Raw genomic sequence first — 23,593 nt, 5'->3', positions numbered from 1 at the left:
CGAGTAGGATGGTGTGCATTGGTGTCCTGCAACAGCAGGGGGTTCGACTAGGTGGCCTTCGTGGCCCCTTCCAACGCTACTATCCTATGATTCCCTAATAACTGGCTGAGTGCTTTCTAACCTGGGGGTGGGGGGTGTCTCATCTTCTGGCACAATCCCCTTTTTGATTGTGGATTGTTTCATTACAGGTTTACAAGGCCAGCTATAGAGTGCTAGCTTGAGCATGGCTGCTGTTGCTTGTGAAATCTCATCTGCCAGTATCACCCTCAATGCCTGCGGCTGCCCAGTAGCTGCTGTACAGAAGTGTCTCTGTCCCCCTTACCTTTAGAGCGATCCATTCTCTCTTGCTGGTTTGACCACTGCACCTGAAGAGGGTGGAGGCATCTTAATCTGGTGCCTCAGCTTTGACCATTCTGCCTTTGGAGCCCCTCCCGAGAGGTCAGTCTGGCTTCCTGGCCAGGTTGCTCTCACCCTCTGAGACACTCTCAGATCTCCCCATAACGTTAAGATGTGCATCCAAGAGCGGAAATTGAATTGATACTTCACAGAAATAGCCACAGCTTACTGCTTTTTCAGAAGGAATCTTAATAGCATTAGAGGTGATCCAAGACCTTGGTACCTTTTGCCAAGCATCTTGAGAGTTGTTCATGAAAGGCATCATATAATACTGCTGATTAGTTTAAAAAGCAAAATAAAAACTACAATTAATTCTTTGGCCCTGAGTTCAGTGCCTGCTGTCATAGCCACGTTTAGCTTTTTGGAGAAATGACAAGCCATTATTCAAGGCTATTAAAATGAGAAAGCTACCCAAATTGTTTGTCTTTTTAAAGCTGTCACAGATGGAATCTGTGCCTTTTGAAAGAGGGTTGCAGCGAATCAATACTTGCTCTCATTGGTCCTGCCCCAGTGTTTGGCGAATGCTTTCTAACTGTGCAAATTTAATGAGAGCTTTCTGTATTTGACAACAAGCAAAAATGGCCAAGCAATTTTCTGTTGTGATGAACCGAGACTTCGGCCAACCAACCAAGTTCAGCTTGTGATGAACGTTTTACGGTTTGCAAAAAAAACAACAACAATGCACGGCCATCGGCAGCATGTTGGGAAGGAGCCTAAGAGGTGCCGAGGCAGAGCAGAACAATTTCAAGCCATTTAGTTGGTGTTTCTTTTGTTTGCTGTGATGTATCATATCTGTCAAATCTCTAAGCTGTGTAAAGAGCTGAACAAATTGGTATATCGGCGATCCTCATAGATGTTCACACATGATGGGGAGAGTGGTGGTTCAGCACATACTCTTTCTCCCACCTGAGAATATGGTTCACAGGAGGGGGTCACAGGACCAGCAGCTATGCTGTCCGCTTCCCACATGGGCCCTTGCTGAGGGCCTCTCTCACATCGCAGGCTTGAATCTCATGGGGAGCCTTCACTTGGTTCAGGTTTCCCGTGCTGTTATTTCTGACCCCCAGTGGCTGGGTTTCAGGCTAGGATTTAACCCGTTGATCTTGGCTTTCAGCAAGAATGGAGCTTTCGGATACACCAGTCCCCAGGAAAGCAGTCTGTTGGCAGCTTGCATTTGTTGTGTTTTTATCATATGACTTGACATTTCTGTATATCTGCCTGGGTTGTCAAACACTTTGTTCTTCTGTTTATATTCTGCCTTTCCTCCAAGAAACTCAGCATAACTTCCCCCTTGCAGCATCCTGTGTGGAAGGTGAGGCTGAGAAATGGCTGCAAGCGCGCAGGGGCTGGCTTCCAGATCTTCCTTGCTGCTGGTCCAGTATTGGATTCCAGCCTTCCCCAGTCTAGTGCCCTTCAGATACAGTGGTATCTTGGCTCACATACGCCTCAGTTCATGACCAAACTGAGACCAAATTTTGACTCAGGTCGTGAACTCCACATTGGGTGACAACCACGATTGCGGCTGTGTTGCCGCACGAACATGATTGTGCCCGTCTTCCCTGCACAATCATGCTCTGGGGGAGAGGGGGTATGGCCGCGATCGCAGTTGCGCTCATGCAGGGAAGACGGGTGCGAGCATGGTCATGGTCGGGGGTGGGGGAGGTGGCCGCGATTGCACCCGTCTTCCCTGCACGAGCGCGACCCTGTCGCACCCATCCCCCCCCCGCGAGCATGCCCGCGATCGTGCCCGTCTTCGCTGCATGAGTGTGATCATGGCCATTCCCGCCCCCCCCCCCACAGCACGATTGCAATTGCATGATTATGGTTAGGGCTCTCCCTTCAAACTATACCCGCCCCCCCTCCAGGTTAGTGTTCTCTACTGTACTGTGTTTTCTTACTTTGTTTCAAATTTTTGTGATTAAAAAAATATGTACAGAACGGATTAACCTTATTTACATTGAACCTTATGGGGGAATTTGACTTGGCTCACGACCAATTTGGGTCACAAGTAGAGTCCTGGAACAGATTAAGTTTGTGAGCTGAGGTACCACTGTGTATTGAGCTGTAGTTCCCATCATCCCCAGTCAGCTATACTCCCTGTCTAGAAGACGCTAGGCTGTGATGATTGCTCTAACTGCTACCCGGCCATGGCCCTCTGTGGGTCTCCTGAGAGCTGGTGGTCTCATCTTGCTGCACTGTGGGTGGTCTCTGGCTTTGCTTCTCTCTACTTTGGTTCCCCTTCCTGTTAGCAAATGTTGCTCACCAGCGGCACTATTAGATTCAGCAGTGGGGCAGGTGCCCAGTGAGGCTCCCCCACACAACAGAACCTTCTCTCTGGAGCTCCTTTCCACTAGAGGTGCAGCTCTCTTCAACACGGTTTTCCTTCAGGTAGCAGCTGAATACACACTCATTTGTACATATTTGTTCTAATTATGTTTTTTGGGTATCTTATGTATTTGAAACTTTAGAACTGTGTTTTTAGCAGTGTTTATGCAGGAATTCATACTGTACTTTTAAGAGATAAGCACTTAAATCCTCCATGTGCCACAAGCAAATCTTGCCAGTTTTGCTTTCCCCACATTTGAGTGTTTAAATCACAAGGTTTTTTTTCCCCTTTTGGTTGATGAAGATATGTTAGAAATTTTGGTAAGTTCATATTTTAAAAAACAAGACTCCCACGCATCCTTGTGCAGGGCAGTAGGAAATAATACATAATGCAAGAGGAGACTATGTGGACAACTATGGGAATTCATGCAGGGGTCTAAATTTTTGCCTTCCTTAAATATAATGTTATGGTCTCACAAATTGGACTTGGCACCAGATGCATCAGTGTCCTTTCAATCTACTTGTGGTAGTTCAGAACACATTGAAAAACCGAGGCTTGCCATGCATCAAGCAAGGTACTAGCTGTTGAACTTCACCTTTCCTTTTGCAGGTTTCTCACCTATTCCTACCTCCTGGCCTTCAATGCCTGGCTTTTGCTGGCTCCAGTTACTCTGTGCTATGACTGGCAGGTTGGGAGCATCCCTTTGGTTGACTCCATCTGGGATGTGAGGAACTTTGCCACGTTTCTCTTGGCAGGGGTGATGCTGCTGCTTGGTCTGCATTGCATAGTGGCCTTCAAGGTGAGCAAGCTTTTTCCACGTTCAAAAGTGTGTGCTGGTGTACGAATTATGATGCACTAAGGATTCTGTTTTGCAGTGATGGAGGAAGTGCTTCTGCAGAGAGCAGAGAGAGGTACATAGCTCCTCCCTTGCAGCAACCCCATCTCAGAGAGAAATCTTATTTGAGCAGCAAGTGAGGCTGGATCCCAGCTATTTCATGTTGATTTGAATGGAGTTACAGCCAGAAGTCCCTTTCTTCCTGTGAATGGACCAGAGCAGGAGGAGTCAAGCCCTCATCTTCCCCCCTCCCTCCCTCCCGTTTCGGACATAGTTGGTGGTTTGGAAATGAAAACACAACCAGATGGGGACCATTCCAAGTATAAGCTGTTTGTACAAAGCAGTTCTAGTGATTTTCAGTGTTCCATCAGAGCCCTTCGTCCCCCACAATCCCACCCCAGAAACTGTGAAAATTGGCTGTGGCCACCCAGGGAGCCTCTTACACAAAAAACTTTGCTTGTGGAGCAATCTTTGCTTCGTTGTATTTTCATGTCTCTTGCTGCTGATTTGTTTACCCTGATTAACAGGGATTCAGTGTTGCATTCCTCTTTGTCAGAGGAAAAAAATCTAGGCTGCTGTGAGGCAGAAAAGTTATTTTTAGGTGGAAGAAGGTAGTCACCCTGATCTAGAGGCCAGGGTGTACTTCTGTGAGTGTATGGGATGTGGGCCATCTCATTCACTTCAATAGAAGATCTAGAGATTTGTATGCAGGAATGCAGCTTTGGCTTCTTGTGTTGAAATAAAAGGGCAGTTTTTGCAGGCAGTAAAGCTTGTGTATATATCTAGAGTTTCTTCCCCCATAAGAAAATATAAGTTGATGTGGTCCCCAGTTGCATGCATACAACTCCATGACTGTTTTCTGTAAGGCTTCACATGCGTCTTTTTATGTTCTGCTTCTGCACTCCTTACCCTACTATACTTTCCATGTATAATGTATAAACTGGAAAAATACAAAATTCTTGTTGGTCCTGGCATCTCCCTGTACCTAGACTGAAAGAAGGGAAAAGTTAGAGAGCTTTGGGAAGATGGGTTGTAGGAAAGCGGTGAGACAGGTGAGCTGAGGTACACATGACCCCAAGGGTTGCTGCCCTCTCATGTTGGGAAGACGTAGATTTTTTGTGATTCCACCTGTTCCTTAACTACCTTGTTCTCTTCAGTCTTAGTCACTGTTAAGTTGGCATGTGCCCATCAGTTTGCTTACAAATCTCAGCTGGAGCCAACTTCAGTACACAAAACTTCAAAGCCAGAACCCATTGCAAGAGTTACATATCTCTAAAGGAGCTTGTGGTATTTGTATAAAGCTGACAATTTTGACTACGCTAGCTACTTTTCGCAAGCACACTCGGAGTCTGCTTTTGGAGATGCAACTTTGAAAAAGATGAACTGTATGTGAATCTAATTGTGAATCTTTGTAACAGCCTAGAGGTTCAGAATAGGCAAGATAATACAGCTAGCGGTTAGAAATATTGCAGAGTTCTGCTCTGAGAGTAAAAGAGTTGCTTTTTCTTAGCGTTGCTTTTTGCTCATAAAGGAAAATACTCAGATGGCCATTCTGGAAATGGAAGAAAATACATTTTATTTCTTGATCTGAATGCCTACTAAGCCTAATGATGGCTGCAATAGTTTTGAGCAGCTGCTGGATCAGAGACAACACAGAAGCTCCAAACTAAAAAGAAAACATTGTTTCATCTCTCTTAATCAGATGCTCTCATTTTGTGGGCCTTGCACAGATGTAACCTTCCCAAACAAAAATGAAAGTCTAATAAAAGTTACATTCAGCTTTCCAATCAGTGTGTTTGCATCTGTGTATGGCTTATAGAAGGAGAGATGCATGTGAGAGACGATGTCCTGTTTTGTTTGGAGCTATTGTTTTTATAGTGTTAATATAGCTTGATATTGGAATCCTTTTGGAATAGGGAACAATTTATTCTAGCTGAATCTTGCTATCAAGGGTCTCTAGAATGAACCAACTTATTGTTTTGCTCTGTTTTCAAAGATGTGCAGACTTGCTCACTTGCTCTCGTTCACACTCTCTCTCTCTCTTTCTCTGTGTGTGTGTGTGTGTGTGTGTGCACACATTTGTGCATAAAGTTAGAAGATATATCACAGGGAATATAATTATAGCATATGCACACTGCATTGGTTCTTTTGTTATCAATCCATTTTTCAGTGAGTCTAACTTACGACCATTGTGATTTTATAATGGAATTATTGGAATGCAGGCACAATGCTGAGAAAGACCCTTAAGCTATGAAGTTTGGTGGTTTGCAGCATATTTCTGTATTTATAACCTAGAAAGAGCATGGGCTGATGACTTTGAGGCTGTCTTTCACTTCAGTTTTGTTCATACTGCTCTTGGAATGGGGCCATGTGCCATTTCACTGGAGAAAACGCAGCCTAGAATGTGTGAGCAGCTCCCCAGTGTTATCCCTTGGCGTATTTCAGGAAATGAGCCGTGCTCTTGCTCCTCGGTTTTCCCTTGGTCCCTTTCTGATGTATCTTTTCTCGTAACAAGGAAGACACTGCAACTTTCATTTCTGAGTATCCAGCACAGTCAGTCTAATTAAACCTGTTCCCAGAAGCCCCCTTATTGCCTGCATGTGGGTCAGAGTTCCTGCCAGAGGACATGACATTTTTCTTCAGTCTGTAAGAAGCAAAGAGATATTCCAAGAATTACTTTTTATTCTTGGGTTTCATGTTCACATTTAATTAGGTAAAATGTTTGCAATTGTATATTATCAAATGTTCCATAGGTAAATATCCAAATTGGAGCATTCCACTGGTTAAAGGAATTTTGCTTGGTTCATCATCTACTCCTTAATTTGACAATTTGTAGCACAATCCCATGATAATCCAGAAATAAACACCATTGAGTTGAATGAGATTTAGCCTCGAGTTCAGTATACCTAGGATTGCAGCCAAAGTTTAAATAAAAAAGTGAACATGGTCAGTGACTCATGAGTGTTTCTAGATCAAGGGCTCCTTGTACTAATAATAAAAAAAGGAATTATGGAGCTGTTTGGTCTTTTCTTCCTCTACGATAAAAGACAGAAGATGTGGAAGGAAAAATACAGGAGGGCTACAAATAGGAGACAACAATGTCTGGACTCTCCATAACATTTTGTGAATGAGGCAGTGCCTTTGTACACTGAAAGTCTCATTGGGAAGCACCCTTGTTCTTCACTACAATAATAAAGTGCAAGCGCCAGCATAGCTTAGAGGTGAGAGTGCTTGTTTATGATTGGGTTGTTCCAAGTTCAAATTCTTTCCTGGCAGTGAAATGCACTGCACAACCTTCAGTTTATTGGTATGTTTGTTAGATTTATATCCTGCTCTTTTTTTTTTTTACAATGAACTCAAACTGGCTTACATAATTCTCCTGCTGCTGCTCTCAGTCTTATTCCCACAACAATAAACCTGTGAGGTAGGCTGGACCGAGAGTCACTTCTTGTTGTTGTTAGTTGCGAGGTCGTGTCCAACCCATCGCGACCCCATGGACAACATTCCTCCAGGCCTTCTTGTTCTCTACCAACCCCCAGAGTCCACTTAAGCTCACGCCAACTGCTTCAGTGACTCCATCTAGCCGCCTCATTCTCTGCCGTCCCCTTCTTCGTTTGCCTTCAGTTGTTTTGGCCCCAATTCACCCACTTGGCCCCATGACTGAGCTAGGACTAGAACCCAGACCGCCTGAGTCCCAGTCCTGTGCTCTGAAGCACTGCACCACACTGGCCTCACAGCCTTATTGCAGGGGAAAATGGCAGAGGAGGAGGAGCGAGACTAATGCATACTATCCTGAGCTTCTTGGAGGAAGCGTGTAATAGAAATGTAATACATGCATTTTGTTTTGTTAAGACTCAGTGCGGTTTAGTGGTTTGAATGTTGGACTGGTACTTGGGAGATCTGGGTTCAAGTCCTCACTCAGCCATGGAGCTCCCTGGGTGACTCTCAGCAAGTCACTGACCTTCAGCCAAATCTTCCTTGGAGTGCTGAGGGGAGAATAGAGTGGAGAGGAGGAGAACCATGGGAGCTGCCTTGGGTTCTTTGCAAGGAGGAAACGATAAATGTACCAATGATAATGAAACAATAATAAGATAATTGTGCAGTTATTTAATGGCCCTCAGCACATGGGATGGACTGGATCTCTTCTTATGGGGACCAGCAGAAGTTCAGTGATCCAGGGTTGGAGATCCAGCTGCTGTAGAAACTTTGACAGGCTTTTGCATCTCTTTCAGCAGAGAAGGGGGAAATCGAGTGGATTGGTGGGTGAACCCAGGACATGCTGGGAAAGGGTTTGGATCCACAGGATTGTAGCCCTAATCCTGACACACATACGGCTCTGGAATTGGCATAAATACTGAGGGAAAGGCTTCAACAAAAAGGGATATAGAAATGCCACTCTTTCATCTTTCTTTTCTCCTGCTTGGCTAGAATGGCCAGGGATCGTGCTTTGCTGTGGGAGAAAATGAGAGCAGGCAGGGAAAAAACCAGGAGCCCTGACTTTGGTGAAAGTTTCCAAATGCATGGGGAATGTTAGGGTTACGGTTCAGCTACTAGATAGTGTTAGAGTTAGGAAACTATAATTCCCTGTATATTTCTGAAACCCAGAAGTCACTTAGGTGATGGAGAAAAAGCAATCTGTCAAGAAAGAACCCAGGAGTGCTGTGTTTGGTGAAACATTCCAAAGGCGTGGGAGTATATTGTGAAATTAGGGTTAGGGTTCTGCTACTGATTAGGGTGAGGAAACTATCTTGGTTCACATCTAATGAACTGGAAGTCACTGAGATGAAGGAGAAAAATGATCTGGCAAGAAAGAACCCAGGAGTGCTGAGTTTTGTGGAGGCTTCTGAAAAAAATGGGAGTATATTGCAAAATTAGGGTTAGGTTTCCATCACAGGTTGGCACACATACTGACGTTTTCCATGCCCCTACCCCAACCCGAAGGTTAACCCTGCTCCTCGAAGCCTGTCCATGCCTACCCTTTCAGTGATTGCCATGCCAAGGCTTGTACCTGACAGCTCTTTCTGCCACTTCTGAGCAATATTGCTGGCCCCTGGAAGGGCACATGGGCTGATACTTTCCAAACTCAACACCTGACCTCAAGGCCAGCCCTAATCCTTGAAGCCAGTGCATCCACTGTACATTTTGACAGTGTCAACCATTACAAGCTACCAAGGGTTTTTCATGACAGCTCCCCTTTTCTGCCCCTTCTGAGCCTATCATAATGTGCTCCAAGAATACATTCCAAATCAGGAGACAGTTTTACATGTTAAAAATGCTTACTTGGAGGCAAATCTCCCTGAGCTGGAACAAGGCAGCCCAGCAAGCTCTCTGTTTTTGTGCTGATGTTTGTGAAATGTACCATCAACACCTTCACAATCCACATTTCTCCTCCAGGCAGACTTGCCGTTGTTCTTATAGGCACAATTTCCTAGTTGCAGTATGTAATGCATGAACTAGAAAACCTGCCTCCTCCCACACAGCCCTTCCCACACTAGGCATTCAACAATGAGAGGATGACAAGTTGCAGTTTAATCGCACCTCTAATGAAGCAGGAACCTAAAGGGGCCATGCAGATTGGCAGGTGCAGTATTGTATAACAGGCCCTTTTCGTTCAAGCTTCCTGCCCTTCGAAATTATCCTCAGGTAGTTATTTCAAACCACTGGTTTACATGGCACCCTTACCTCTACTTCTGCTCATTAATTCTTCCTACATCAAAGGCAGAACAGAAGATCTACGAAAACATTCTTTCCCATGGCAAGAGAGGTATTATATCCAGTGGTGATCATTCCACCTACGCCTCGTAAATGGCTCTTGTCTAGTTTGGTCTTGGAGCAATGTACAAGCATTTTTATGTTGCCTGGCATTTGGGAAATAGCTTCATGAGTGCTTTTTTGCCGCCTTTGTAATCAAATTGGTTTGTATGAAGTTGTTCTTATATCTGTGTGGGAGGTGAACATTGGTATTGAAAGGTGACCCAGAAATGTCATAAACACATAAATTAGCAGCTGGTTAAAAAAAACCTCTATATGAGAGCCTTACAAACCTGTAGACTGTGAAAAATGTCTTATTAACCTGCATTTGCACTCTGTGGTCATTATGGAAATACAGGTGAGGTAGGGCAGATCATTACTCTGCTTCTGTGTGCTGCTCATAGAGGAAATGATTCCTCTGATTAGCTCAGATTTCTATATTAGCTCGCCTGCATGGGATTCTTAGTCACCCTAGGTGACCAGTTGGGTTGTTGCTCCAACAGCATGTTTACCTTTTTAGTTTTATGTCTAACAGACCTTTCATAGTTTGGTGGTATTACTACCAACTGCTGTATACATTTCTTGGATAGCAACTGCTCTTTTTGTAATCTTATAGAGGCTAAAATGGAAAAGACTTTGAAAGCTCACTGTTCTTTCCCCACCCTCCCAAGTACACGTCCGTCTTCCCAGATAATTCTTGCCCCCTTAGCCAAAGGCATTACAAAGTAAGTTGGGCTATTTATTGACTTCTTGCCTTTTATTCTCCAGAAATTGCCTTCATTTTCATAAAAGACCCATTTTGAAGAAATCCTGCCTCAGTTTCCCTGAGGGCCTGTTTGATTTCCTGACTCCCCTGCTAAGGTCACTATTAATGTTCTTGGTGTTTTAGCAATGAGGTTTTCTGTGTCTATTGCATTAGCATTTGCTTCAGGAAGGAAGAGCAGTTAAAAAAACCTCAATGGCTAAAGCAGTGGTCCTCAGACTTTTTCAAGAGGGGGCCAGTGGAAAGGCTGCAGTGACCGTTGTGGGCCGGTGAGCTGGGGGTGCCTGGGGGCGCGGGCCGGTGAGGTGCCGTCAGGCGCGTACGGCGGTGGCTCGCTCACTCGGAGATCTCCCAGCGAGTCCAAAACCGTCTCCGAGCAAGCAAGCAAGCCACCCCAGCAAGTGCACGGACAGTGGTGCAGGCTGGATGGATGGCCATGGCGGGCCGGATCCGTCCCACGGGCCATTGTTTGAGGACCCATGGGCTAGAGGATGCTTCTCTCGCTCCCTGTCTGGATGGATGACATGTCTGCCCTGTTAACTGACTTAAAGGAGTGCAGGAAATATTAAGAAGATGAACTGAGTTTTTAAAATTGTGAGTTGTGACTCTCCAAGGAGTTGAAAATAGTGAATTAGATTCAGGCTTCACAGCTTGAATCTTGTTGTGACTCAGGACTGACTTGCCCACCCAGAGGATTGGATTAAAATGGAGGTGGGAAACTCTGGCAAAGCTCTCTGGGGCCGCATTTCAGTGGTGGGCTGGCCAAAGGCTAACAGGACCAGACCAGACTTATCACAAACTAACAGCAGAAGGTAGCTTGAAACTACATCTGCCCATAAGTAAGACATATGGAGAAGTATTTCAACCTTTCAGAAAGGGGAAAAGACTGCACAAAAGCTGGGAAAGCTCAACATGATCAGTGGTGGGGGAAAGGGAGCCACGCTGGGGAAGGGTTTGTAAGGCATCCTGAGGAACCGCAGAGGGCAGTATAGGGGTTCCAGAAGCGCCAGACTTGGCTTCTGGGCCTGAGGTTCCCCACCTCTGGATACCTGGGGGTGAAAAGGGCTGTGTTAAGCCATTCTTTGGATCTCTCTATCACAGCCCTGTGCCCCGTTGTTCCATGTCTGCTCCCATTCACACAGATGGACACCAATGCCAGTGCACCCCACAATTGCATATGATTTTTTTACCCTTAAAACTTCTGCAGGCTCTAAGTCATAGCCGGCTCTTGATTTGCCCTTTTATTCACCAATTCTAACACTGGGAAAAATGAAGAGTCACTGAGTTACTGAAGTAAACAAGGCTACGATCTTTGAAACATTCATAGGTGTTGACTGAGAGCATTCTGGCTCCTGTGGATTTGAAATGAGGCCTTGGGCACTGGTTCACGTGCTGAAGTGCTTTGAGAATGCAAAATGAATATTTCAGCTGCTCCCAAGTATAAACAGTGGTCTGTACACGAGACACGGAGGAGTGGTGAGGTTAAGCATTGTTTCAGGAAGGAGAAGTACAGAGCAGGCTGTCTTCGCGCAGTCTTGCTGCTAACTCTCAGGCTCTGTGTACAAAAGTGGGATGTGAACAGGAGTACTGGAAGCGGCAGGGGATGGGAACTGGGGATGGGGGTGAAGGCGGTTGTAGGCAGGCTGTTCCACAGAGGCAGTGCCTGCCAAGAGAAGCCCCTGCTCTGTGCTCTGAAGAAAGGTTTGCTTTGCAAACCTAACATGGATGGAACAATTAATCTGAGGATGATTGGATGATGCATATCTAAGCGTTCTTCAAGTATGAGAGTAGAACATGCAGCCCAAAGAACAGTGTGGATACCCTGAGTTTTGTTTTTAGTAACAGACATGACTATGGTTTTATTGTAAGAACCTTTTATAAGCCGTGTTGAGAGCAGGCAGTAAAGTTGTGGTGAGATGCCTGTGCAGCTGAAATTAATTCCTAAATAAAAAGTTGGTTAAATAAAATATCCAAATGTGTTTACTGTTATTTTAGATAAGTGAATGTGCCTGTCATGAACTAGAGTTTCTTCCTTCATATATTCAAAAGACACAGATCTTCCTTGCAAAAGTCCTTTATTGACCAAAGCATTTTCCAGAAGCACAACATAGAGAATTGATCTCTGAGCATGCACAGAGCGGTTTGTTGAATCCAATCTAGCAATTGCCTCCAGGGACTCTCCTGATGAGCATGCCTGACCTCCATCCCTTCAGGAGGGGCCTTCTGAAAGCAAGCACGCCTCCTCACCGTGTGCCCATCGTAGAATCATAGAAGAGTAGAGTTGGAAGGGGCCGAGAAGGCCATCGGGTCCAACCCCCTGCTGTTGCTCCAGGATACCAATTCATACCATCCCACTCAGATGGCTGTCCTCTAATTTGGCCACCCTCCTCTGTTGACACGGCGTCATGGGGTCAAGAGCCATGCCTGCCTCACCTGTCCCCGAGAAACTCCCCTGCGCCAAGTCCCCTCCCACCAACCGTGCATCCTGGCCATTCCCAGAGACTGCCTGCCCACCGGGGAGTCTGGTCTTGAGGTAGGCATCTCTGCTGCTTCTCTCATCTCAGCATCCGAAGTTGGCCCACATTCCCAGGCCCCACCCTGCGCCTCCTCTTCCTCATCCGCCGCCTCCTCTGAGGACCAGCCAGCAGCCCATGAGAGTGTGGGCCCAAAGCAGCAATCTTCCTCACTTCCAGTGTCATGTGGGTTGTAAGTAATAGCCCTTCGTTGGATAGGGGGAAGCAGTCATGCCAAGATGTGCCGCCCTTGCTGGTGTGGACACATGCGATCTGCCCTATTTGAATGAAGCCAGGGCCTCTGCCACACCCATCTATGGTGCGTCCCATCACACTGGGAAAGAAGGGTCTGTCCAGTCCGTTCTCCTGTGAGGGGGCAGCCATACAACCCTGTGCCTGAAACGGATCCTTCCTGCCCTCAAATTATATTGCCTGCAAAGCTATGTGCTGGATAAGGAAAGCTGCCACCGAGTATCTGAATGTGGTGCAGTAGACTTCAAACGCGGGGACACTTAAATTAGTGTCTGCTAACAACTAAATTACCCTGAGGTGCACCCCCCAGGGCCTCCTTGGTATGTATGCCAAGCTTCAGGCGTTTAAGTTTCATTATTCAGGAGCTACGATACTGACATACAGATAGAAATTTTCTTTTATTATAAATTACCACTTACAGAGCAATTGGCTAGTATCCAGCCTTTATGCTTTCCATTATTTGTACAAGTAATGGCTAAAAATGAAATCTAAAAATGCAGAGAGCTGCCTGGAACTATGGCTATGGTCTTTCCTTACAGCTTTTTGAAAACAATGCATTTTTTACCTTTATTCAAACGTACTTCACATTCTTGCAACATAGTATGAGAGAAGATCTTACTCCATCATTTTCTTCCGCATACTGAAGCAATTTGGTATCCTGAAATGAAAAGGGCAATAAAGGTCAAAACTTATTGTAAAAAACTAGATCCACTTTGTCTTTTCAGTTTTCTCTATGAATATGTCTTCAGTCATTGCCTACATTTTGTTTAGTAAAAGTACAATTAGAGGTTATAGGGATTAAGTTTGATAAAATCCATCCAATTCTTCATAAAGCTGCTGGAACAAAAGGAGGAAGAAAAACCACATCACAGCCCAAGAATGAAGATTAGACTTTGATTAATAATCACATGGCCCCATGTATGTCTTCTGGAGGATAAAAAACTGATGAAAGACCACCGCAGAACATTTTCGGATGTATTAAGATTCTACTTCTGCCCATATGTTCAAGCACAACATGGCATGAAGGAACATCTTTGTACTGAGCAAGACTGAAGGTCTTTTGAGGCACGGCATCAGTCACCTAGCTCAGCATGGACTGTGTTGGGAGCGAGAAGGGTGGCTGCTTTAGGCACTCGTTCTCAAGGGCTGCTGGCTGCAGTTCAGAAGATTCAGAATTGGAATGTGAAGCAGATCAAAGGGGAGCTGGGCCATGTCGAGCTACTGAGATGAGGGAGGCAGGCGTGCTTATCTCAAGGCCAGATGCTTCTGGCAGACAGGCAATTCCTGGGAATAACCAAAATGTACAATTGGTGGGAGGGGACTCGGAGGAGGGGTGTTCTTCAGACGTGGGCCAGGTAGCCCTGACTCTTGACTGCATGACACGGTGTCAGTAGAGGAAGATGGCTCAGTTGTAGGATTGGCACACAGCAAGGAGGCGTGCTTGCTTTCAGAAGGACTTCCGAAGGGATGGGGGCCAGGCATGCTCCTAAGGAGAGTTCCTGGAGGCAGTTGCTCGATTGGGTTCAACAAACCACCCTGTGCATGCTCAGATACTCGTTCTGGGTGTTTGGTGCTTTTGCTCAATGAAGAATGCTTCGCAAGAAAATGGTCTGTGCCTTTTGAATGCTCAAAGGAGGAACCTTGGCTCATGGCACCCTGTTTACCAGTACTGTCATCTGTTCCTGATAATCGAATTGAAGAGCCGGGGCCTGTATCTGGGTCTTCAGAAGCTTTTTATTTGGTAATTCCAGGATTGTAATTGGGATCTTGTACAAGCAACGGCTGCACTTACTGACTTTGGGTATGCCCGGAAATGGTATAAGACCACATGTAAATGTGATACTGGAAAAGGAAGAAATCGCACCTGTGCAATATTTGGGGTACTTTTCCCTCACACAGCACTACTGGCACACCAACTACTCACAGCCTGGACCGCTGCAGCAGTCACGTGTTGTTGTTATGTGCATGTCAATTGCATGTCCAGTTTTAATGATACGTTAGGCATGTGCATGGCAGCACGGGTAAGTTCTTGATGACCACACACCGACCGCACACCAACAGAGTCCCCAGCGCTTTTCTTGAACTACATCTCCCAAAATGCATTTCTCAGGGGATAGCATGACCTTGTAACCAGTTGAAACGGCTAGCAGGATGGATGGTGCTGACGCTGCAGCTAAGCTGCACAGCTGTTGTGCATCTGTGTATGCATGCTTATGTGCACTTATGTGTGTGTATGTGTGCGGACCTATGTGTGCCATTGAAGAATAGTGAGGCAGTATTTCTTAGAGGCTGAGTGCTATAAAATGCTTCGGTACCCTATAGACTGAGAAGTAGCCATAAAAAAATACCGTGCAGTTTCATGTTTCTAGCCTCTTAGTAATTCCTTGTCACATCTACTTAATTTTATTGGGCATCAAATATGAATGTTTGGTGCTGCGGGTGGAATGGAGTTCTCAAAGGAAAATCTAAATGTTGCAAGAAATGGTGGTTTGTAAGGAATTGCTGAACAAATGACCAATTTCAACAAGCTTTAAAAATCCCAAGGAAGGTTGCTACTGGAAGGTCTGGCCTTTTGGAGTAGTGTTAAGATAGTCACTTGCTGTGCTCATTAAGCTATTATTGCTCATTAAGTAACTGATAGTGCTTAAGAGAATTGGTGAATATTCCAACACAGTTCTAGATAGGCTGTTACATTTCTTCTCTCAGGATTTTGGATGTTATTTCTGTAGAATATTATAATAACCGTTTTTCCTATCCTTTACTCTTTTCTTGAAATACTAAGACTGGAATAAAACATTGGCTCAACTTTGGACAATAGTGTCCCATGTGTGTTGATTTGGGGAGCAAGATCACCTTTGTCTTCCCTGCAGCACACAAGACGAGCCTTCTCTAACCTGTCACCCTCCAGGTGTCTTTGACTACAACTTCCATTTGCCCCAGCTAGCACAGGCAATGCTTGGGAATGATGGGAGTGGTAGTCCAAACCCTTTGGACATCTTGATGTGTAAAGTCCAAACCTCAAACTCTGTGCTAATGATCACCAAATTCTGGTGATCAATCTACACTATTTGGACTTTTGTGCCATTTGGATTTTATACATACGGATCTTGTGAGCTATTAAACTCACAAGTGTGAACGTGATAGCAGGTGAGGTGGAACAGAAGATATCTCATAAGCAGAAGGTCCCTCCCAGGCCCACCCCCTTGACAGGTATGCAGAAGACAATCTGTCACAAGCAGAGATTCCTCCTTCCAGCAAAAAGCCACAGGCTGTTTTCCCAGTGAAATGTTCTTTATTGCTCCCAAGTACAAATCTCTAAGCATGCACAGAACAGTTTGTTGAATCCAATCTAGTATTTACCTCCAGGAACTCTCCAAATGAGCATGCCTGGGCCCCATCCCTTTGGGAGGGGCTTTCTGAAAATGAACACTCCTCCTCTCCACATGCCAGTCATTTCATCAGGCTGCCTACCTCTGCTGACACCTTGCCAAGGGGCCAAGAGCAGGGGGAGCCTGGTCTCCATCTGAGAACTCACTCCCAGCGTCCCCTCCTGCTAGCTGTACTTCTTGATTATTCCCAGAAGCTGCCTGCCCCACTGAATAATCTGCCCTCGAGATAAGCACGTCTGCCTCTTTCATCTCAGTGTCTTGGCTTGGCCCATCCTCCCCAGCTCCCCTTTGATCTGCTTCATATTCCGATTCTGAATCTTCTGAACAGCAGCCAGCAGTCCCTGAGAACGAGTGCCCAAAGCAGGCAGCCATCCTCCTCGCTCCCAACACAGTCCATGCTGAGCTAGATGACGAATGCCATGTCTCAAAATATCAATTCAGTACGTCCAGCTGTGCAACATGATGATGTCAGGGCATGGTCACAGTGCCTAAATGCTAGCATGTGGTAAAATGTAATATGGAATAATGTCTACTTTGGCTTTTAATTTGCTGTGCCTTTCACCGAAGAATGCAAGTTTTTGCGGGGACATATTAATTGTGCATGTAGTCCTTCTGCAATGACAGTTTCCCTGAGATATTCTTCTCGGTTTCTTTGTAAGTACCACTGAATGCCAATATCCAATATTGAAAGTAAGACATCTAATCTTCTGGTTAACTTAATCATGTTATAACTACATTAAAATATTATAGGAGTGGACAGATGTCTTTATGTTTTGGACTTCTAGCTCTCAGCATTCCTGACCTTCGCCTGGCCTAGGAGGGGTATATTAGAGCAGAAATGGGTAGATCAACTTTCTAGCCACTCCTGTCATATAGTATAATGAAACAGGGTGTTGAAAAAGTACCTCACCCTTTCCCATGGGAAATTAAAAGTATTATGTCCACTCCTGCTGCAAGTATAAATGGCCATTTTGGAGTGCACAACGCCTTGGGAAGGATGCATGGGCTCAAATTGCCACTTTATAGGGATCCTCTATGAGTGGAGCTACTGTAGCTCCAGCCATATAATCACTCAGTTTGGATGGAATTTGTTGTATAAGAGGGAGAGAGTTGTTTGGGGAGACAGATTCCTGCCACATTTGGCAAATGCACCCACGGTCTTGTCTTAGCACAGCCATGGCTATCTCGGGGGCAAATTATGGGAGCTGCAATGTGAAACATCTGGAGGACTTGCGGTTGGGAAAGGCTAGGCTAGAATGATTCCACAAAACCAGCCAGAGGCTACTCTGTCTCTGGGTTAGATGGAGGAACATCAGGTGGTAGGCTTTCCCTTTTTCTTGGAAAGGTCTCTGCCATTTCAAACAGCAACTAATGTATTTTCCTACTAACACCAGCAGTTACTTTTGTAATGTTTATTCATCCAGTTCAATGACAGTTAGACTGCTGCTGCTTTGATTCGCTCTCAAGGATCTGTAAGGCTCACTTGATGAACTTTGGAAAGACCATCTGGCCTGTTTCTTCCCATTTCTTTCCCCAGGGTTGTCTGTTTGGTCTGCTTTAAGCATTCCATAGAAGGTGAGAGCCGCACGCTTGCTCATAAACGCCACTGCAAATGTACCTTTAGTTTGGGAATGCCATTTTGATTTCCTGGTAGGGCACCCCCAACCAAAACCGCAATGTGTGGTATAGATTCTGACACTGTTTTAAACCGTGATCTGCCGTTATGTTTGAATGCAGCGTATATACAAAGTGCCTAGGAGCTGTACACAGCTGCTACATAACTATCTTAAAATGGATTGCTAAAGAACCAAAATAATAGAATATGAGCATTCAGACATGCCAGAGATATGAAAAAGTATAGATATTGTTACCTTAGAATCAAATCTTTGATCTTTCCTGAATCTGGCATTATTTTGCACTCATGTGTCTCTAATTACCATTTTGTTGCAGAAACAGGAACACAGAGAAGTTCTAGTCGGCTTGTTGTTCCTGGTTTTCCCCTTCATACCGGCTAGCAACCTCTTCTTCAGGGTGGGATTTGTGGTGGCAGAACGTGTCCTGTATATGCCCAGGTAACTTTCACACCTTTAATTCTTTTTGCAATGAGACTCTCAGTCATCTTTTTTCATTCAATTTTTGGCCACTTTTGATTTCCTCAAGTGAATATTCACAAGTATTTAGAATGTTCATTTCAGAATATGATAAGATCTGTCAATCAGTCTTTCATTCGCTGCATTTGTTTACCTCCAATTAGCAAAGCTCTCTGTACAGTTTTGAGTTCTGGAGAGACTCTGGGTATAATCTTCCCCAACTTGCATCCCTTCAGATATTTTGGCCCACAACTTCCACCTTCTCTAGCCAAATGGCCAGTGATCAGAGGTTGGTGGAAGTTGCAATCCAAAACATTTGGTGCATACCATATGTAGAGGAGGGATGTACTAGTTCAACCTTCCCCACCCTTGTACCTTCCAGACACGTTTGGACTGCAACACCCAGAATTCCCAGTCAGGGGCCCTTCTGGATGGGAATTCTGGGAGTTGCAGTCCAAATGCTTCCAAAGGCTGCTAAGTTGGGGAAGGCTGCACTCGTTGATAGAATTGTTGAACTAGCTATATGCAGTGATCCATGTAATGCACATGTTACTTCTTTGCTCATATTCATGGCTTGCTGTTCACTAAGCACTAAAAACAGTACAGATGAAATGTGGAGGATTTAGTACTTAAGTCTATGCAAGAACTTTTACTGAAACAGGTGCTATGTTGGCAGTGATTCTCAAAACACCATGGTTACATTTTGACAGGTTGCAGAAGCTAAATACCCTGATGGAATAAGCTTCCATACTATCAAGCTTTGGAATAAAGCTTTACGATATAAATCATAAATACAAGACCGTATTTTGCGGTAATTAGATTTGCCTCTCTAAAATTGGATACTTCACACTCTGGACAAATGATCCGCACCGTTCCTACCTTACCCCAGTGCAATTTAGGTGTACATAGTAATCCCACCAGATTCACAACTCAAACAACATTTAGAAAGAACTATTTGTGGCTATTCTGCTGCTTGTGATTCACACTATTCTACATGAGACATTTATTGTGTGTGTGTCTCATGCACGAAAGTTTGTGGAGCTTTTTCACAACCTTGTCATCCTCAGGGCTGCTTCTGAGGTTCCTGGACATTTTCATGAAATGGTTTTTTTTAAGAGTGAGAAGAGTTTGATATTTTCCTAGATGGTGCCATTATTCACTACAGACATCTGTGTATTTTCTCAATTCCACTTAATTCCTTGTGTTGTGTAATGGAGCGTATAAAACATTTAGAAAGGCAGAGAGGAATAAGCCCAACAGGCGGGGGAAGTTATGTGAAGGATATTCCAGTTCTCCTGTAAAGAAAATGGAAGATGTAGTCTTGGTAAAGCACCAGGTTAAATGAAGTGCAAACCTTTTTTCTTAGTTGCTGGAGCATCTCAATTCTCATCTAGGTTTCTGACTTGAGCTTATTTTGGGTGTATTCGTAGAGAAACCAACTTTGTGATTTAGAATGATTTTCATTGCATTGGGGGTGAATTTATGCAATGGTATTCTTTTTCAAAAGTCATTGGAAGCCCCCTCCATTGCCCTGATTCCATTTAGATTCATAGGGGATAGAAGATCCCCCATGGATAGAAGATATTTGATAGATTCATACTGTTTCTTAGTTCTGCAAAATGAATTAATGGAACTGAACCACAGACATGAAATGTATCCTGCCATTCTTCCATTCCTGCTGAGAATCGGTTTAGTGAGATCTAAGATTTTAATTAATAAGTCAGACAGTTTGTTGGGTAGACATCTAGGGATACTGTTAAAAAAATAAGCAGCATGCATAAAAATTTTATCCTGTTAGAGCAGCATTCTTCAACATCAGTACTTTCAGGGAACTACATCAATTTGTCTGGTAAGGAATCCCTGAGCTTGTGTAATGGAAAGCCAGTGTATTAAAGAGGATCTGGGACACATTCCAGAATCAGTGCATGTGGGGCACTGGCTAAGCCAGCCTTTCCCAATCTGGTATCATCCCCATATCATGCATTGTGACTTTCATAATTCCCAGATAGCATAGCCAATTATTGTGCTGGCTGATTGGGAATTATATGGGTTGCAGTCCAAAGGAGTTGGAGGAAGCTGCTCGAACATCAGAGATGGCATCCATCTAGTTCCGCGTTCTGTCTACACAGTTGCCAGCCAGCTCCCATGGGAAATTCCTAAGTCAGGTATGATGATGACGGCACCCTCCCATCTGTGTTCAGCAGCAACTGGTGGACGTAGGTACAGTGCTTCTGCTGCTGGGGGTGGCCCAGAGCCATTAGGACTGGTAGTCATGGATAGCCGTGCCCTTCATGAATTCGTCTGTCCTCCTTTAAAGCCATCCATATTCTCGTGGATGTGAATTCCATAGTTTGGCTGTGGAAGAAATATTTATTTTTATCTATTCTGAATCTCCTACCAGTCAGCTTCGTGGGATGATTTCAGTTTCAAGTATGATGAGAGTAGGAGGAAAATGTCTCCTGATCTGGTTATTCCACACCATGTTTAATTTCATGCAACTCTGGCTTGCCTTGCTCACATTTTTACCAAGCAGAACATTCCTAGATGTTGTAAGCTTTGCTCAGGCTGGGAGCAGTACCATTTGGGCTTCCGTGCTGAACTTCATGAAGTGAAAGTGAGATCTAAAACCCACCCAATAGCCTCCTACAATTGCACATAATAGGGGAGGCTGATAATAATGGACACTGGTCAGGCTCTTTTCCAAGAAACTGCCGTTTCTGATCTTCTAACTTCTTAGAAGGTAGAGCTTTGGGCTTCCAAGAAACTGAAGAGTTCTTAGCACACAGCTTGAAAACCCCTGTCTTGATCAGGAAGTAGATAGTTGATAGTTCAATAAAACTTCATTTACACAATTGTTTTATGTTAGCTACAAGCACAGTAATCAGAGCCACACAGTTTAATTGAATTTCAATCACTTAATACAGTTCTAGTTGCTTGATAGAAGTGACTGAGATGGAAGAGCGTGTTTGTCTGTTTGTTTATTGGCTCATGTGTATAGCCATAGCGTGGATTAAGAACAGAAAGAGTTGTGTGAAAAGTACAAGGAAAACATACATCCTGTGAAGAGATAATTTGTCTAATATCAAAGCTTCGTTATTGTTTCTTTCATATATACCAATCATGAATATACTTTTCTGAGTGCTGATCCATATATTTTCCAGACACCACCATCCATGTACAAAAAGGTATTGATAGGCTTGGGGAAACACCTAGGCTTGCAAAGTATGAAGCAAACTTGTGGAAAAAAAATAAAACACCCTTTTGAACATGCTGAGTAAACACTGGGGAGTTTTCATGAGAAATTGTAGTCTAGAGGAGAACGAGCTTTGTCACCAGAGTAGGGGCTGTTTAATTGTGGGTGGTTGTTAAATGAGAACCTTGAACTGTGTGTCATTAACCGTGAACAATTCAGAGAGTTGGTTGGTTGTTGGGTTGTGAACCCTGAGTTGTTTTAGGTTTGAGTTATGCGCAAACCTAGAACCATGACTTGTTCATGGATAGATTCTCCAGGCTTTGGAGATGATGGACAGGAGTGGTAAAATAAAGCCCAGACATATTTCATGCCAGTACTACCACTCTGCAAGGGCATTTTTGGGATACAGTGAGAGAGGGAACCAAACAAAAGGATATCAAAGTGCACAGAGGTTGAAATAACCTGTATTTCATATGGTTGTCTGTCAGACAAACCATAGGTAAACTCTGGGTAAGGCAACAACTCATATTCTGTGATGTTCTTGCATGTGAACCAGATTATCTTGTGAAACAGGAGCCTTTGTGTTCTTACCATGCCTCAGAAAGCCAGGCACTTATTTGCAACTCTTGATTACTTCATCCCAAATTTTCTAGTGTAAGAATGTCTCAGCTTGACAGAGTACTGGAAGCTGGAATAAAAATGGAAAAATGTGCAGGGGAGCCAATTCTTATGCAAGGTTGCAAAGGGATGGATGTTCCTCTGTGGAAAGGGAGCCGCTTTTCTACTCTGAAAACTGATTCTGGCACGAATATAGAGAAAGGTAATATGATTGTTCACAGAATGACAGAATGGTGATAAATGATCTCGTTTGTTGTGTTTCGAACAACACAGTCTTCGGGCATTCTCCTCAAACAGTCGGTAACCACTGCAAAGCAAGAGTTATTATTATTTTCTTTTTGCTCCAAGGGGGAGACTGGTAATAAAATGGTCATACAAATATAAGAGTAAGGACTATTTTTTTTATATTATTGAGCGCTCTCTTCAGCAGTATTTCATCTTTCTAAAGAACACAATGTACCTTTCTTAGATGATGTTCCCTCTTTTGCTTTCAGTTCTCAATTAGCATAGGGTGGGGAAAGTGTACTCACAGGTATGTGGCCATGAATTAAAGAGGCTCTCTTGCCTCTTTTTCTGCATTTTTATGAAGATTTCTGATTGTGAAATTTGGGTGACAGTGAGACAATCCCTACCACATTCCAGGGGGGAAAGCAGTGAGATCAACCCAAATCTTTGCATAGTAATTGAATATTAGACCTTAGTATAAGGCCAAACAACATGTTTTGTTGAAGATCCATGAGTAGATCTCCTGCTTTCTATTTTTTAAATTATTGTATTTTAGAAAATAATTTAAACTTCATATTTCATCAAAACTCACTCCTGTTGTTTGTATGTTTCCATTTGTAGTCTTGCAATTCTTTGCATGTTTACTCAGAAGTAAGTCCCAGTAGAGATTTGTGTTCAATGGGATATACTCTCAGGCAAGTGTGTCTAGGATTGTAGCATGTTTAAAATATTGCTAGTATTTACAATGGTATTAATCTAGTATTTTCCAGTATTCGGTGAATGGTTCTCATTTCTTTTTCAACTCAGTGCATCCGAGTTGCTAGGTGTACCAGTTTCCCAGTCAAGATCACTTCACCTTGGAGCACTCTTAGAGGTGCCAGGATATTCCCCCTGTGGGCCACCAGCCTCCTGGGAAACTGGGACTTTTTGAGTGGAGGGGAATCTGATCAAAAGGGAGTGGAGATTAGAAAAAGTAGGGTAAGGGGGAAAGGTGAAAAAGTACACATACCGGTTCCATTTATATAAGAGGTCAGCCCTTTTCCCCAGGGAGTTTTTAATGAAAAGGAAAAGAAAACCTCAGAAGCTCCAGTCGTGGCTCTCCGATGATACCTTTCTTCAGCAGGGAAGAGGTTCATTGTGCAGCCTTGGCCGGTTCACTGCCTCACAGACTAACTTATCTCATGCATTCTTGTTGCCAACTATTTGGAGAATAGATTCCCTTTCAGCGCAAGCCAAATTTCA

The 23,593-nt window shown here is 44.1% G+C and overlaps 1 protein-coding gene across 4 annotated transcripts in view; it reads left to right on the top strand.

Moving 5' to 3' along the window:
- TMTC1 (transmembrane O-mannosyltransferase targeting cadherins 1) overlaps positions 1 to 23,593 on the top strand; it is a 182,237-nt gene that overhangs the window by 83,079 nt on the left and 75,565 nt on the right. For all 4 annotated transcript variants that reach the window (XM_044434084.1, XM_044434083.1, XM_044434082.1 and 1 more), the window contains 2 exons: positions 3,332 to 3,521; positions 18,176 to 18,297. In XM_044434084.1, the coding sequence (XP_044290019.1) occupies positions 3,332 to 3,521; positions 18,176 to 18,297 (312 nt within the window). The remainder of the gene's footprint in view (positions 1 to 3,331; positions 3,522 to 18,175; positions 18,298 to 23,593) is intronic.

Source organism: Varanus komodoensis, unplaced genomic scaffold, assembly GCF_004798865.1.
Source record: "Varanus komodoensis strain SLA01 unplaced genomic scaffold, ASM479886v1 scaffold27, whole genome shotgun sequence".
Classification (NCBI taxonomy): Eukaryota; Metazoa; Chordata; class Lepidosauria; order Squamata; family Varanidae; genus Varanus; species Varanus komodoensis.
The sequence above is the reverse complement of the archived record's forward strand: the minus strand, read 5'-3'. Positions and strand labels throughout refer to the sequence as shown.